The sequence below is a fragment of the Vipera ursinii genome, assembly GCF_947247035.1.
Source record: "Vipera ursinii genome assembly, chromosome: 2".
NCBI lineage: Eukaryota > Metazoa > Chordata > Lepidosauria > Squamata > Viperidae > Vipera > Vipera ursinii.
Window position 1 is genome coordinate 203,170,104 of NC_139513.1, and position 17,069 is coordinate 203,187,172.

Sequence of the window (17,069 nt, forward strand, 5' to 3'; positions counted from 1 at the left end):
CTGATGGACTGGACAAACCCCTTTATACATTATCATTAAGAAACTGGAGAATGGGTGAAATGCCAGCTGATAGGAAATGAAGGAACATTTTTGGTTAATATCTTCAAAAGAAGAAAAAGCATCCAGTGATCTACATACTAGTTGGCCCAGACCATACTTTATTTTTATATTGGGTAACCATCTTAAATGAGAGAATGCCGTATATATTTGCCATGACAATTAACTGGATCAATATAACCGGCTTGGGAATTGTACTTGAAGCCTGCTTATCAATGCTTCCTCATCAACCTAGAATGTCAAGTGAGAGGCCACGAGGTTTCATCATTGGACCTTACATTCTTTGTTATTATTAATGACTTGGATAAAGGGGTGGAAGGAAAGCTAATCAGTTCTGTGGGCAATACAGAATTGGGATAGGATGACTCATGCTTCGGAAATAAAGTTAATGAGGAGCTGAGTTAGAGTAATGGGAAGAAAATAAGAACACGATATGGAAGAAGTGCGTTCACACAGCTGCTTTGCTGTGCTTTCCTCCAGTTGGATGTTGATGTAAAACTACACTGCACTCAGAGAATCTCCTTCACTGGCATTTGGGACAGGGCATGCTGTGCTGCTGTCTGCAGACTTTGTATGTCAGATGGCATGTAGTGAGGAAGTGAATCCCCAGGAAGGGTGTGTGTGTGTGTGTGTGTGTGCATTCCAGGAGAGCAACAGGCAACTCATCTCAGATCCCCTATATGAGAGAACGAAGGTGAAGACAGCCCTTCCCTAAGAGCATACCGTGTATGCAGATAGTAGAGCCCTCAGTCTGGCAAGGACTTTTGTCTATAGGTGTGCAACAATAAAGAACTCAACTTGGAAGAATTGCCACATATCGTTCTTGGTTTTTGGCCTGATAAAATGTAAGATGCCATAAGAGCCATGATGCATAGTTTCCCCTGACTGAAATTTTTAAAATTACTAACACTGGGAAAACTCACATTTGGTTATCATTCAGAAAGCGAATCGGAGTGGCATGCATGGTAAGGTCTGCGTACTCTGTCCAATCAAGTTGTTTTTTTTTCTCCCCAAAGGACTAATGATCCATCACCCTGACGACTGCTCTCTTAATTACAACATAATAGTTTATTTATTTTTTTTATTTTATTTTAATCCCATTTATATCCCGCCCTTCTCCGAAGACTCAGGGCGGCTTACAATCTAAGCACAAATCAAATGTGCTTAGCAATAGCCTTCATTCTATGTATATGCCTGCTTATTAGGGCTTTCACCCCCCCCCCAAAGCGGCATTATTACAAAGTCAGCTTAATTGCCCCCAACAATCTGGGTCCTCATTTTACCTACCTGGGAAGGATGGAAGGCTGAGTCAACCTTGAGACTGGTGGGATGCGAACCTGCACTAATTGCAGGCAGCTGGTCTGTCTTACTTTGATTTGTGCAGTCCGGAGGTACAACCCATACAGGTTTTTTTCCAGAGTTCAAAAAAGGGATTCTGATATACATGAGAGATATTGGGCATATCTACAGTTTCTGCAGAACAGATTGTTAATCTGCCATCTAGCTGATCTAGTGATCATTAGATTTCATTTGTTCTCCATAGCACCTGAGGGCTGGACAAGAAGCACATCTGAGGTAGATTCCACATTCTGGAAATGAGGAGTAATTTCCTGACAGTGAGAACGATTAATCAGTGGAATAGCTTGCTTCCTAGAGTTGTGGGCATTCCATCACTGAAAGTTTTCAAGAAAAGATTAAACAATCATTTGTCCAGGATGATGTAAGGACTCCTGCCTTGGGCAGGTTATTGGACTGAAACAGGGTCCAAGAAGGGTGGTGATCCGAGAACCTGATCTGAAATGAAGTTCAGTGAAGAAGGATTGAACAATCTGGATTGAATGTACAGCCTTGAGAAGACTGAGGGGGAAATGTAATCATAGTCATTTATTTTACTTTATTCTATTGAATTTCAAATCTCAGTCATTCTGAGCAGCTTACAATTAAAAGAAAAAATTTCAGGTAAAGGAAAAAGAAACTGCAGCTGACTGGAAGACCAATTCTTTAATGGATTTAAGTCACAGGAAGGCATATTTTAATGGAAGGTTAATAGTAAGAACAATCTGACAGTAGAAGCTGTTACCCCAGAGAAATGGTGGACTCCCTTTCTTTGGATGAGAGGCAGGAGAGCCAGTGGTCACAGATACTTGATTTTCAATTCTTGTTCAGAGCTGGGAGTTGGATTCAGTGGCTAAATGGCTCCTCCTAACTTTTACAGGAGTGATATTAACGTGCTGTGAGAAACCCATTCCTAGCACACAGGGCATACTGCTTGAGTTGCAGCATCCAGCTTGGCCTCACAGAAGCTAAATTGGGAGCGTTAAATTGCTTCCACTTTTATTTCTGCCATAGGAAGCCAGAGCTGTAAGTGGCTGGCCGGCCATGGCCTACTGCTGGAAGAGGTAAATGAACTCATGGTGGGCATTTTAAGGTCCCTTTGCCCTGTCGGTCTGACTTCCAGACGAGCTTTTTTGTGGAAATGATTATTTTGAAAACAGGGCTGTGACTTCCAGTGTGATAAAAGCAGCGGGGGCATTGAAGCACTTAGGCACCCTGCTTCCATGGCACTATCTTTGGTAATAAAGAATGACAAGAGAGAAATGGAGAAATTCAAGCAGATTTGTTGCCAGAAATAAGCTTTGCTCAGGTAGAGGAAGAAAAAGAGGAAGACAGTATGCTTGGGCGTATGAGCTAAATCCTTCAGCTATTATGAACATTATAATTTCTGTCAGTTTAATTCACCACAGATGTGTTGGGGTTTTTTTTTCCTGTTTTAAAAATATATGCTGGCCAAGAAAAAGCAGCTTTAAATATTTACAAGCAGCGATGTAAAGCTGATGAAAAGAGAAATATTTTAAAAGAGCTCATTTTGTTGCAGTGTTATGGACTCAAGACATTGTTTTATGGATTTTCTTTTTTTTTGTTGATGTGGGTTTTTTTAACTTGCAATATATTGTTGGTATGCCTGTATGTGCTGTTTGAAGTACATGGCTCAGAGTTGCAGTTATGTGAGTTGGGTATACTGTAATTCTAATAAACACAACAAATTTAATAGGATTTTAAAAAGGATTTTACCTTGTGCAGATACAGAACGCAACAATTTAGTGCTGATTTAAATGTAACTCTAAACCATGGATATGAGCTTTGTTGTTTAAGATGGTACAGAGCCACAAAACCTAACATGGTTCAACAGAGCTTGGGGCTGCTGGATTTAGTTCCCTATTCCTGCTCCAAAGCATGGCATGATCAAGTGAATTGAAGCCAAACTCAACACCACATACAATCATTGAGACAGATTGCACACTTCTGATGTAAAAAAAATGTCTAGGATATCTCAGCAAGTGTGTCCTCTTGTATGTTGTATGATCTCTTTTTCTAGTTCCTACATGTCTGGAAAACCAGATTAGCACCAGTAGAAGCAAGCCTTTCAGCATATCTGCTTCCAAGTGATTCATTTATCTCCTTATCTTAATCTACACGAGAAAATTCCATATAAATAAGTTGTTTTATCATTCCTTTGGGATTTTTCTACTGTTTCGATTTTTAATTTGTTTTTAATGATTAAATTTAATTTTATCCAATTGATGTGTCACTTTAAGGGTGTTCTGTTGCCTGGAGTAGTATAGAAGTCTCACAAGTATGCATATTATCTACCGTAATACTCTACATATTCATAGAGGGTTTAAAAAAAACCTGAAGAGAAATTAAAACAGTGTATTATTAGAAGAGAAGTCCATGTGAATTCCCTTTTTTCTTCTTTATTTCTTAATAGTATATAGCCTAAGACGGGTAGGCAACCTCGGCTCTTTTATGACTCATGGACTTCAACTCCCAGAATTCCTGAGTCAGCATAGCTGACTCAGTTGAAGTCCATGAGTCATAAAAGAGCCGAGGTTGCCTACCCCTGGCCTAAGAGCAGTGGTGTAGCGTGGGGGGTGCAGGGGGGGCCGGCCGCACCGGGCGCAACATCTGGGGGGGGCGCGCTCGCACTCGGGAGGGATGGAAGACGCGCCGAAGCGCCCTTCGCGCGGCTGGAGTCCCGCGGGGGGGATCCGGGGCTGAGGCGCACTCGGGGAAGCAGCAACTCACAACCAGCTACTCTTGGGGGACGGAGGCACAAAGCCGGCCAGACAGGGCTCGGAGCCATCCCAGACCAAAGCTGCACTTCCACCTTTCCCAGGGCAGTCCCCGCAGACGGAGCACAGTGCAGGGCACCAGCATGCCCCACTGCCAGAGAAGCGCCCGCCGGTGCGGCCCCGACTCCCTCACCCCGCGGCAGGTGGCGGCGGCGTAGCGGGGCTTGCGAAAAGCGGGGCGGTCGGCGGCAGCTGCTCCCGGCGCCGGGCAAGGGCAAGCAGGGCAAGGTCGCTCCTGCTCAAAAGCCAGAGTTCAGCGGCTGGCGAGGCGCTCGCGCGGGGCTCTCCCGGGGCTGGCGGGCCGAACGGGGACCGGCCTTCCCCTCTCTGTGCTAGAGCGGCCCCCACGGTGGCGGCCCGGCACACGTGGCTGAGGGGGCGGCGGTGGCGGGAGGGGGGGTCAGAGGAGCGAGCCAAGCTCTCCCGGGGCAGCAGGTGTGGGCTGGTGTGGCTCCAGGCTCAGCCGCAGCTCCGGCCAAGGGCTGCCAAGCTCACGGGGCGTCGTGCCGGCCCCCTCCCTCGCTCCCCGCGCCCGGATGCGCTCCCGGCGGAAGCCCCGGCCAGCCGCGGTGCATGCCTGAGCGAGACGGGCAGCTGCGCTGGCGGGTCCCGCTCTCTTCCAGGCATCAGAGGTAAGAAAGGGACGGCGGTGCCCCCAGCCGCCCCCCCCACCGGCTCCGAAGCGGAGGCTCCGCTGCGCCGCCCGCCTCCTGGCACGGCCTCGGGTCCCGGCGCTTCTGCCGCACGTGAGGGAGGGGATGCCAGACCTTCCCCCTTTTCCCGGGGGAGGCGTGGGTGGGGGGTGCAGCGGACGCCCAGGATGCGGGGCTCCCTGCGGCAGACTCGAGTGCTAAAATCCACGGGTTAGGGGGCGCAAATTACTTGCCTTGCCCCGGGTGCTGACAACCCACGCTACGCCACTGCCTAAGAGAACCAAGAATCTTGGATGGCAATACCGTATCTTCTTGGGCATAAGTATTATTGAGATCAGTTGGGCTTAACTTCTTGCTGCATTAAAAATTCAACAAACATATTTTGAATTGCCAGCCAGCTAATGAGCATTGGTCCCTATAAACAAGTTAACAGATTAAATGTCTGAAGGAAGCCCTGTTAATGAGCCTTGCCGTTAACAGCAATGATGAGTGAATATGTATTTTGAGAATAGAGAATTGAAAAATACATCTTGCCTTTTGTATGTTCCTTTTTCCCCCCCTAGTCCTGTGAAAGTAAGTTTGATGGGAGCAGTGCTCTTCACAATGCAGTGCAACTTTTATCTTCCAATAACAAAGCACAATCTCATGTTACTTTACACCCTCTTTTTGGTGATCACAAAGGTAAGTTTTTCTGGTTTATGGTTTCTGTGGATGTGTGTTCAACATATTTTTATCGTGTTACAATAATAACATCTATTAGGCACATTCATATGGCAGATACAATAGTTTGAACATTAAATAATAATACTAATAGGATCCTTTCCCGCTTTGATTATGTATGTCAGCCTTTTTCAGTCCAGTACTCTCCAGATGTGTTGAACTATAGCTGTCATCATTCCGTTTTTTATATATATGCATGTTCCACATCTGTCTTCTATTAGGACCTAAAGAATAAAAGGGAAACCAGTCAGGAACGTGCGAGAAAATCATCACTTCCATAACTTTAATGTGAGACAATTTCGCATTCCAAGGAGTGATTCACATCTGTATTGTATGATTATTGCACAGTATTTCTGTTCACTGCCAAACCAACTATATTTTCTCCTAATGACAATTCATATCTTGGCTTAGTATTTCTCAGCACAACTGGGATCCCAGCGATAATATCTGCTAAGGATTTGGCTGGCTTTTTAGTATGTATGGACAGTGCCCATCTGTAAATGTACTTTACTTTTCTATTGGACCATAATGATTGACCACTTGATCACAAGCCAAGCTTGGACAGAACCCATTTAACCCGTATTTCCTTTTGCCAGAATCAGTTTCCCCCCCCCTCCTACAGTTATTTATCTTCTTTTCTTTGGGAAAGCAGAACTAATAGGCAAAATTCTCCCTGGGAAGACAAACCTCCAATGCCAGAATGTGTCTTTAGCATCCCTGCCTCTTCATTCATTCCACCAGCTCAACAGAACGTTGGAAAGAAATTATGTCAAGGGATTCCGAACTCTGCCTCTCAGCAGGGTAAATTTTGGAAAAAACCAAACAGAATGAGCCCCACTTTGGTATGGTGGAAGAGACTGGCAAAAGAAAGATTGCATTTGAAAAGGACTTGGGTGTGGCTTGAGATCTCAGGGGAAATTATTCCAGACTTAATTTGCCCAATGAATCTCTAGGGGAGAGGCAAGTCGGGCAGTGGCTCTGAATGTTGCTGACTGCTTTAATCTAAACCTTTCTTTTGTCTGTTTCCTAATCAAGTCATCCAGAGTGGAACGTATTCAGTGTGCTTTCCAGTGTGCCCATACGCGCCCCCCCCGCAAATACAAGTGCAACACAAGGGGAGAGCAAAGACACACGACCGCGCTCATTACTTTGTTACACAGGAGAAAATATAGTCTCCTCCTGTGGTTAGTGCTGCTAAAAAGATTGGAAAGAATTCTAGAACGGTTGCTTTCCCCCACCTGGTTTATTAAAAGCAAACTGCTGAATTTCAAGAGAAGTGGGGTAAAAATTCAGAAAGGTATTATAAGGTCTTATCTTGCGGCGATAAGGACGGCGAAGTCTAACTACTTTGCCGCCCTTGTCGCATCCGCAGATAATCGCCCGGCCGCCCTGTTTAGGGTGACTCGCTCCCTCCTTAATCAGGAGGTGAGAGAGGATCCCTTGCAGGGACGAGCCGAGGAGTTTAGTCATCATCTGGCGGACAAAATCGCTCGGATCCGGACCGGCCTGGACTCTGACTGGGCAGAGTCTGATGTGGAGGAATCAGGCGGTCTTGAGCATGTTATCTGGACTGAGTTCGACCCTGTTTCCCCTGATGATGTGGACAGGATCATGGGGAGACTGAGCTCCACCACCTGTTTGTTGGATCCGTGCCCCTCCTGGCTAGCTTATGCGGCTCGGGAGGGAACACGAGGCTGGTTCCATGCAGTAATAACTGCTTCTTTGAAGGAGGGTGTCTTCCCTGCCGCCCTGAAGGAGGCGGTGGTGAGACCCCTCCTCAAGAAGCCTGCTTTGGACCCGGCTGTTTTAAACAACTATCGTCCAGTCTCCAACCTTCGCTTTCTGGCGAAGGTTGTTGAGAGTGTGGTGGCGCATCAGCTCCCTCTGTTCCTGGAGGAAACTGATTATCTGGACCCGTACCAATCGGGCTTCAGGCCCGGACACAGCACGGAGAGGGCATTGGTCGCACTGGTGAATGATCTCTGAAGGGCTAGGGACAGGGGTTGCTCCTCTGTCCTGGTCCTATTAGATCTCTCAGCGGCTTTTGATACCATCGACCATGGTATCCTGCTGCGACGTCTCAGGGGGTTGGGAGTGGGAGGCACCGTTCTACGGTGGTTCTCCTCCTACCTCCGGGGCCGCTCGCAGTCGGTGTTGACAGGAGGGCAGAGATCCGCCCCGAGGTCTCTCATTTGTGGAGTTCCTCAGGGGTTGGTTCTCTCACCGCTCCTGTTCAACATCTACATGAAGCCGCTGGGCGAGATCATTCGTGGTTTTGGGGTGGGGTATCACCAGTATGCTGATGATACCCAACTTTTTCTTTCCACCCCGAACCAACCCAGTGATGCCCTCTCCGTGATGTCCCGGTGCCTGGAGGCGGTTCAGGTCTGGATGGGGAGAAACAGGCTTCGTCTCAATCCCGCCAAGACCGAGTGGCTGTGCATATCGGCGTCTCGGGTTAACCATGTTATTCCACCTCTAATGATGGGGGGTGAGGTGTTACCCCCCGTTGATAGGGCTCGCAACTTGGGTGTCCTCCTGGATTCACGGCTCAATTTTGAAGATCACATAGGAGCCGTGACCAGGGGGGCTTTTGCACAGGTTCGCCTGGTGCGCCAGTTGCGTCCCTATCTGGACCGAGACGCCCTACGCACAGTCACTCATGCGCTTGTGACCTCCCGTTTGGACTACTGTAACGCTCTCTACATGGGGCTGCCCTTGAAGACCACTCGGAGGCTTCAACTGGTGCAGAATGCGGCCGCGCGCGTTGTAATGGGGGTTTCCCGATACTCCCATGTAACACCTCTACTCCGCGAGCTGCATTGGCTTCCGGTTGCCCTCCGGGTGAAATTCAAGGTGCTGGTTATCACCTATAAAGCCCTACATGGCCTGGGTCCGGGATATTTGAGGGAACACCTGCTGCCGGCATCAAAAGCCCTTCGCCCAGTGCGCTCCCACAGGGAGGGTCTGCTCAGGGTTCCGCCGGTGAGAGATTGCCGGCGGGTGACACCCAGGGATAGGGCCTTCTCAGTGGGAGCGCCTGCCCTCTGGAACCAGCTGCCGGTGGAGCTGAGGACTGCCCCCGACCTCCGATCATTCCGCCGGGGCCTGAAGACCTGGCTTTTTCAGCTCTCTGGCCCAGACTGAGGAAGAATTTTTAATTTGGGGTTCTTTTTAACTGACTACAGGGTTAATTTAATACTTTTTAATTTGTTCTTAATTTTTGTATTTTGGATTTTTAATTCCCTGTAAACCGCCCTGAGTCCTCAGGGAATAGGGCGGTATATAAATATAACTAAATAAATAAAATAAATAAATTATTTAGGCTGAGTTTATCCAGTTTTAGTTGCAGAGCTGAGGCACTTACTATGTGTTTTCTTGCAGATAAACATGATGGTGACAGGATGCACCACTTCTCCATTTGCTTCCCTGGAGGAAACACTGGCTCGCCTCTTCTTTGGCCAGAAGCCAACTGGTTCACAAGCCATGGATGAGATCAAAGGACCCTTGAATGGCATCTCCTCAGCCTGTGACTGTCTTCTTGATGGAGAGAAGAGTGAGGCAGTGCAAAAGAAACAGGCAAAGAAAACTCAATGAGAACCTCAAAAGTGCTAAGGACAGCCAAAATGGCTTGTTTTGTGTGTGCCCATAAAAATGTACCGTAGTATTTCTTTTTCCTGATGATGTGAAATGACTATTGTGCATGACGTAATTTCTGTGACAAGAAGATTGCTGCACTGGTCCTTCAGAGAAGTTTTCAGGGCAAACAGTAGTTCAGTGAATCTCTTATATTGTCCATGAACTGCTCGTATTGTTTACTGCAGCAGTTCCCATCCTGCTGTCATTTGGACATTTTAGGATGACAGCTCCTATGCTTTCTAGCCACCACAGCCCTAAGGGTACCAGATTAGAGAAAGCTTGGTGGCTATTCCTGCCCTACGGCTCTGTGTAGCTTCGGAAGTTGGTTATGTTTTTTAAACTAAAATTCATAATTGAGTAAGATGCATCATGTCAGGTTTTTTTCCCCTAATTAAATTTATTCAGTTTAGATGGCTGACCATCTCGCTATAGTGACTGGGAAGCTAACCACATTTAAAATCAAAATACAAAAGACATAAAGCATCATAGAACATCGAAGAATGATAAAGATACTGTGATCAAATACTGTGAGTTTGCTCATTTTTATTGTGTTTTTTATTTAAGAAAATAATGCCTAACTTAAAAAATTGTCAAAGTATTTTCTCTCTCTTTTTTCCCCATAGTGGAAATACGTAAGAGCCAGGTTTTAGAGTATGGTTCCTCCAAAGTTGGGCACTTTTAAATAGCACTGGGAGAAGATTCACCATATGTATGTTTGGACTGCATATTCCTTATTGCTTTCTTATGACTGAACTGATATTTTCTTGACAAAAATAGGTTCTTTCGATCTTTTAATTTACAAATATTTTTATTTAGGGTTTGTGGGATGTATACTTTTTCTGACATTGACACTTCTTAATTTTAGATATACTAATGACCTGATTTGAAAGCACAAATTCTTAAGCGTTCACACTTGGCTTGCATCACAAGCTAATTTATATATTTTTCCACCAATTTTTCAAACTAAATTTTAAGATTTTTGGACATTAAATGATTTGTAAATACCTCTGCTGTATTTTTTTGCAGGACAATGAAATTTTTTGAGACCAAACTTCTTATGTAATGTAACTTTGAGACACTGTTTATGCATAATTTTGAAAATGAGAGTATTATTTGGAATCTTATCAGAGATTTAAAAAGACAAGACAGGGATTGCAGTTTATCTGCCAGGAAGATTGGTGGGAATTGCAGGGAAATCTCCTTTTCCCTAATCACCTAACAGCCTATAATGCACAGACAGTGGCCTACCCTAGTCTCAATCAAAGTGCCTCCATTTCTTTGGTTGATATTGTTCACAAGCATTTTGAGGCTAACATTTGTAATCTGTCTTTTATAAACTACTAAAAATCTTTTATCCAGATCAAAAATGAAGCAGAAACAGGGAATTTTTTTAAAAAAAGAATAACTATTTGTCATATCATTTACGGCAGTTTTCATTCTAAATCTTCTATTGCTGAAGATTAGAACAAGAGTGTCCAAAAAGTGTATTAAAATGTCCTTGTAGCATTATTTTGAACTTGGAAAATACTTGAGTCAGACACCAGCAGCCAATGTGCTTCAGATGTTTATGAGAGGATTTTTTTTTAATGCATGCTGGTAAAATCACTGATGTTTTTTGTATGATTGGGCTGAACAAATGTCTTGATGTTTTTTAGTCCAAGATTTTTTGTGAAATGCCTTTGGTACTCTTGTCAACATCTCACAGTAATTACAGTGTAGGCTTTATAGCATACATTAATGTGAAAATGTATTTAAAATTACTCTAAGATACTTAGTTAGAAGATGGTATGCCTTGCATTTGAATTCAGCATTTAAAAAACCTGCTATTAAACAATGGAAACAGTTTGGCTCTTCGTGTGCCAATAATATGATCAGCAAATACATGGACATGAAAAGTTTAGTGGCTTACACATTCTGCTTCTTCACCCAGAAAAGCTTATGTTCTTTCTCTACAGGACCGGAAGCACATTTTGTCCCATTTAAAATATTTGCATTTGCTTATTTTTAATTGAAATGGCAATTAAACTTTTATAAAGCTAATCAAATTTGGATCTGTTTTATACATGGATGAGAGACTACCAGGGCTTGTAACAGGCTGTGTGAATAATCTTGAGAGACAAGAGGAAGAGCTACAATTTGGGCAACAGTATTTTAGTATGTTTGCTTTTGGTTTCCTGGCCTGGCCTACTTTGTAGGGCCATTGATCCAGGTAAGCTTTGGTAAGTCATTTTGTCTTGCTGCCAGGAAAAAAAAAACACACCTACATGGATATTTCCCTGAAGTCACCAGGAGCTGAAGAAGACTTTAGCTACCAGTTTTTGCATAGCACAACATTTCAGCTTGCCTAGACTATGAGAAGTATGGGACTGAAGTCTCTTTGATTTTGACCAGTTTGATTGCTCTGAACATTTATTCAGCACCCAATGGTGCATTGGTAAAACCAGAAGAGCTGCCATCTAACCACAAGGCATCTGTTTTAAATGTGGAATAAGAACGATAGCAGGGAGAAAGATTTCTGCTATGCCTTCTCCAGTTCTGGTCTCTCAACATTGATGGGGAAGTCAACATTCTTATTCGAACAAGCCGGCCTGGCCTGATGGGGGATTGGTGGGGTTTTTTATTGTTGTTTTAATATTTGTATTTACTGTTTTTAGTGGGCATATATTTAATTCTTTTTTAACTTTTGTAACTTTGTATTTTTTATTCTTGCCCTGTTGTTTTAATATTTGTATTTACTGTTTTTAGTGGGCATATATTTAATTCTTTTTTAACTTTTGTAACTTGGTATTTTTTATTCTTGCCCTGTTCACCGCCCTGAGTCCTTCGGGAGAAGGGCGGTATATAAATATTATTAAATAAATAAATAAATAAATAAACATTGAGATCCATCACTAAACATGTGGTTAATCCCTGGAATCTGAAGAAGGCAAAAGACCTGTATTCTTCTGCCCCATATTTTTATGTTTTTGACATTGACCCCTGCCCTAAGTAATCTTTTTTTTCATAATTTCATGCATGAGGGAAGCTCATCTTAACAGACGGCTATTAAGGACAAGCTAAGTGATATTACTTAAATGGTCTCTTTCCAACTTCCAAACAACAGAGGCTAGATTAAGAAGTCTGGGTTTATAGTAAGCAAGGAAGAAACATAGATAATTTGGGGTCTTTGGCGACCCCAGTTTTTCCATGAGATTTCCAAATGTCCATTTCATTTCAAAATCTCCTCATGTATAAAGGAAACAGTACTTGATATTTAGCACTGTTTGCATCAACATTTTATAGGCCACTTTTTACTTTGCCCGTCATAATTGGTATCATTTTGCTAAATAATTGGCTGAAAGCCTATTCCACGGACAGTAGAGGGGGATTTTAAACACGGGAGATCTGTTTATCCCTGGATTACTTAATTTTTTTTAATAAAAGGCCATGAGGCAATTATACATGTCAATAGATATTGAATAAAAAGCAAAGGGAAAGGCAGTTTTGAGTGCTCATTTTTTATTTCAGAAGTTTAACATCTTGTCCATGCAATGTTTCTCTGCCTTTAGGCAACTACATTTTTCCCCCCTCCTGCTAGTATAAGAAACCATGGTCTTGGGAGTGAGAAAAGAGGGCCTTTGATTGGAACAACCAATCTCAGTGAGCTTGAATACCAGGGCAGAAACTTTGAACTGTTGTGTGAGTGTCCTGAGGGAAGAAAAAGATTTTTAAAGAGTAATGCTCACACCAGCCTGTTGAACCGAACAGCTGGGATGCTGTCGTCTGTGCTTCACTTATGTCAGGCTGTTTTTCCTTCATTCCTAGCACATAGTATTAAACTACCCATTTTTTTAAATCTCTCTCCATTTATGAGGCAGCCACTTAAGCCCTTCACTTTGCTCTTTTGGGTTCAGCTGTGCGTCTTAAACCTATCAGGGGTATCCAACCTTGGCAACTTAAAGACCTACGGACTTCCAACTCCCAGAATTCGTCAGCCAGTATGGGGTATTATAAGAGTTGAAGTCCACAAGCTTAGATTTGCCAAGGTGGGACACTCCTGCCTTAGATATAAGCATATATATTTTTTTGCTTTCATACTTTTTTCATACTTTTTTTTTAAAAGAAGAGTTTCAATCCGACTGCCTTATTCCTTATTTATGCCACCGTCAGTACTTTTGTGAAGCTGACTGAGGCAGCAGACTTTTAAAAAGAAGTACACTTGCTTATTGTGTGTTTTAACAAAACATTTCACTGTTGTAAAGCTGCCATTTCCATCAACATCTCTCAGACCGCCTTTGTTTTCAAAATAGTGCATGGCTCGTGTGAAGCAGTCAAAGGGCTTCATACAAGCAGTCAAAGGGCTTCATACCATACAACTAATGGTACTGCCCTCACACACTCAATGCTCCCGATGGCAGCAGGCCAAATAGCTCACTTAGTGACTGTAAGACCAACTTACTAGTGACAGCCAATTCATGTGTCTCACTTAGTGACGTATTCCACTTATTGACGGTCAGACCAAGTCAACAGTAACAGTCAGTGCACGTGTAGGTCACTTAGAGGTGGCAAGACCAACTCAATGGTAATAGGCAGGACTTGTTTCACTTAGTGATGTGTTTCACTTAGTGACAAACAGGCCAAGTCAATGGTAACAGCCAGTGCACGTGTAGGTCACTTAGAGACGGGAAGATCAACTCAATGGTAACAGACAACACATGTGTTTCACTTAGTGATGTGTTTCATTTAGTGGCGGAGAGGCCAAGTCAATGGTAACAGCCAGTGCACGTGTAGGTCACTTAGAGGTGGCAAGACCAACTCAATGGAAACAGACAACACATGTGTTTCACTTAGTGACGGTCAGACCAAGTCAACAGTAACAGCCAGTGCATGTGTAGGTCACTTAGAGGTGGCAAGACCAACTCAATGGTAACAGCTAACACATGTGTTTCATTTAGTGACATTTTTCACTTAGTGACGGTCAGACCAAAGTCAACGGTAACAGACAGTGCACATGTAGGTCACTTAGAGGTGGCAAGACCAACTCAATGGTAACAGCTAACACATGTATTTCACTTAGTGACGGTTATACCAAGTCAACGGTAACAGCCAGTGCACGTGTAGGTCACTCAGAGATGGCAAGACCAACTCAATGGTAACAGACAACACATGTGTTTCACTTAGTGACGTGTTTCACTTAGTGGCGGAGAGGGCAAGTCAAGGGTAACAGCCAATGCACGTGTAGGTCACTTAGAGATGGCAAGACCAACTCAATGGTAATAGGCAAGACTTGTTTCACTTAGTGACGTGTTTCACTTAGTGACGGTCAGACCAAGTCAACAGTAACAGCCAGTGAACGTGTAGGTCACTTAGAGGTGGCAAGACCAACTCAATGGTAACAGCTAACACAGGGGTGTCAAACTCAATTTCATTGAGGGCCACATCAGCATTGTGGTTGCTCTCGGGGGGGCCGGGTGGGTATGGTCAGGGTGGGCGTGGCCTACTGGATGGGCGTGGCCAGCTCTACATCGTTTGCATCAAGGGTGCCTATGGGGGCCTGGGCAGGAGTGGGACAGATCTGAGGGTCTCTGGCAGAAGGAGGGTCTCTGGGCCAGGGCCAAGGCAGTGGGGGCCGGTCCCTCACTGTTTCCAGGATGGCTTCGCGGGCCACATGAAACCACTTCGCGGGCTGCATCCGGCCCCCGGGCCTTGTGTTTGACATGTCTGAGCTAACACATGTGTTTCATTTAGTGACGTGTTTCACTTAGTGACGGTTATACCAAGTCAACGGTAACAGCCAGTGCACGTGTAGGTCACTCAGAGATGGCAAGACCAACTCAATGGTAACAGACAACACATGTGTTTCACTTAGTGACGTGTTTCACTTAGTGGCGGAGAGGGCAAGTCAAGGGTAACAGCCAATGCACGTGTAGGTCACTTAGAGATGGCAAGACCAACTCAATGGTAATAGGCAAGACTTGTTTCACTTAGTGACGTGTTTCACTTAGTGACGGTCAGACCAAGTCAACAGTAACAGCCAGTGAACGTGTAGGTCACTTAGAGGTGGCAAGACCAACTCAATGGTAACAGCTAACACAGGGGTGTCAAACTCAATTTCATTGAGGGCCACATCAGCATTGTGGTTGCTCTCGGGGGGGGGGGGGGCGGGTGGGTATGGTCAGGGTGGGCGTGGCCTACTGGGTGGGCGTGGCTAGATTGCGTATGGCCTACTGGATGGGCGTGGCCAGCTCTACATCGTTTGCATCAAGGGTGCCTATGGGGGCCTGGGCAGGAGTGGGACAGATCTGAGGGTCTCTGGCAGAAGGAGGGTCTCTGGGCCAGGGCCAAGGCAGTGGGGGCCGGTCCCTCACTGTCTCCAGGATGGCTTCGCGGGCCACATGAAACCACTTCCCGGGCTGCATCCGGCCCCCGGGCCTTGTGTTTGACATGTCTGAGCTAACACATGTGTTTCATTTAGTGATGTGTTTCACTTAGTGACGGTTAGACCAAGTCAACGGTAACAGCCAATGCACGTGTAGGTCACTCAGAGATGGCAAGACCAACTCAATGGTAACAGACAACACATGTGTTTCACTTAGTGACGTGTTTCACTTAGTGGCGGAGAGGGCAAGTCAATGGTAACAGCCAATGTACGTGTAGGTCACTTAGAGGTGGCAAGACCAACTCAATGGTAATAGACAACACATGTGTTTCACTTAGTGACGTGTTTCACTTAGTGGCGGAGAGGGCAAGTCAATGGTAACAGCCAATGCACGTGTAGGTCACTTAGAGATGGCAAGACCAACTCAATGGTAACAGACAACACATGTGTTTCACTTAGTGACGTGTTTCACTTAGTGGCGGAGAGGGCAAGTCAATGGTAACAGCCAATGCACGTGTAGGTCACTCAGAGATGGCAAGACCAACTCAATGGTAACAGACAACACATGTGTTTCACTTAGTGACGTGTTTCACTTAGTGGCGGAGAGGGCAAGTCAACGGTAACAGCCAATGCACGTGTAGGTCACTCAGAGATGGCAAGACCAACTCAATGGTAACAGACAACACATGTGTTTCACTTAGTGACGTGTTTCACTTAGTGGCGGAGAGGGCAAGTCAATGGTAACAGCCAATGCACGTGTAGGTCACTCAGAGATGGCAAGACCAACTCAATGGTAACAGACAACACATGTGTTTCACTTAGTGACGTGTTTCACTTAGTGGCGGAGAGGGCAAGTCAATGGTAACAGCCAATGCACGTGTAGGTCACTCAGAGATGGCAAGACCAACTCAATGGTAACAGACAACACATGTGTTTCACTTAGTGACATGTTTCACTTAGTGACGGTCAGGCCAAGTCAATGGTAACAGCCAATGCACGTGTAGATCACTTAGAGATGGCAAGACCAACTCAATGGTAACAGACAACACATGTGTTTCACTTAGTGATGTGTTTCACTTAGTGGCGGAGAGGGCAAGTCAATGGTAACAGCCAATGCACGTGTAGGTCACTTAGAGATGGCAAGACCAACTCAATGGTAACAGACAACACATGTGTTTCACTTAGTGACGTGTTTCACTTAGTGGCGGAGAGGGCAAGTCAATGGTAACAGCCAATGCACGTGTAGGTCACTTAGAGATGGCAAGACCAACTCAATGGTAACAGACAACACATGTGTTTCACTTAGTGATGTGTTTCACTTAGTGACGGTCAGGCCAAGTCAATGGTAACAGCCAATGCACGTGTAGGTCACTTAGAGATGGCAAGACCAACTCAATGGTAACAGACAACACATGTGTTTCACTTAGTGACGTGTTTCACTTAGTGGCGGAGAGGCCAAGTCAATGGTAACAGCCAATGCACGTGTAGGTCACTTAGAGATGGCAAGAC

The 17,069-nt window shown here is 44.9% G+C and overlaps 1 protein-coding gene across 2 annotated transcripts in view; it reads left to right on the top strand.

Annotated features, from left to right (window-relative positions):
• Positions 1-12,669, top strand: part of TMEM38B (transmembrane protein 38B) — a 44,980-nt gene extending 32,311 nt beyond the window's left edge. Inside the window, exons 5-7 of one of the 2 annotated variants that reach the window (XM_083352513.1) lie at positions 5,407-5,524; positions 8,948-9,201; positions 9,608-12,669. In XM_083352513.1, coding sequence (XP_083208639.1) covers positions 5,407-5,524; positions 8,948-9,160 — 331 coding nt within the window. In that variant the 3' untranslated portion in view covers positions 9,161-9,201; positions 9,608-12,669. Of the gene's footprint in view, positions 1-5,406; positions 5,525-8,947 lie in introns of both variants that reach the window. The other variant, XM_083352512.1, reaches the window with a different exon arrangement.
• The last annotated feature ends 4,400 nt before the right edge of the window (positions 12,670-17,069 follow it).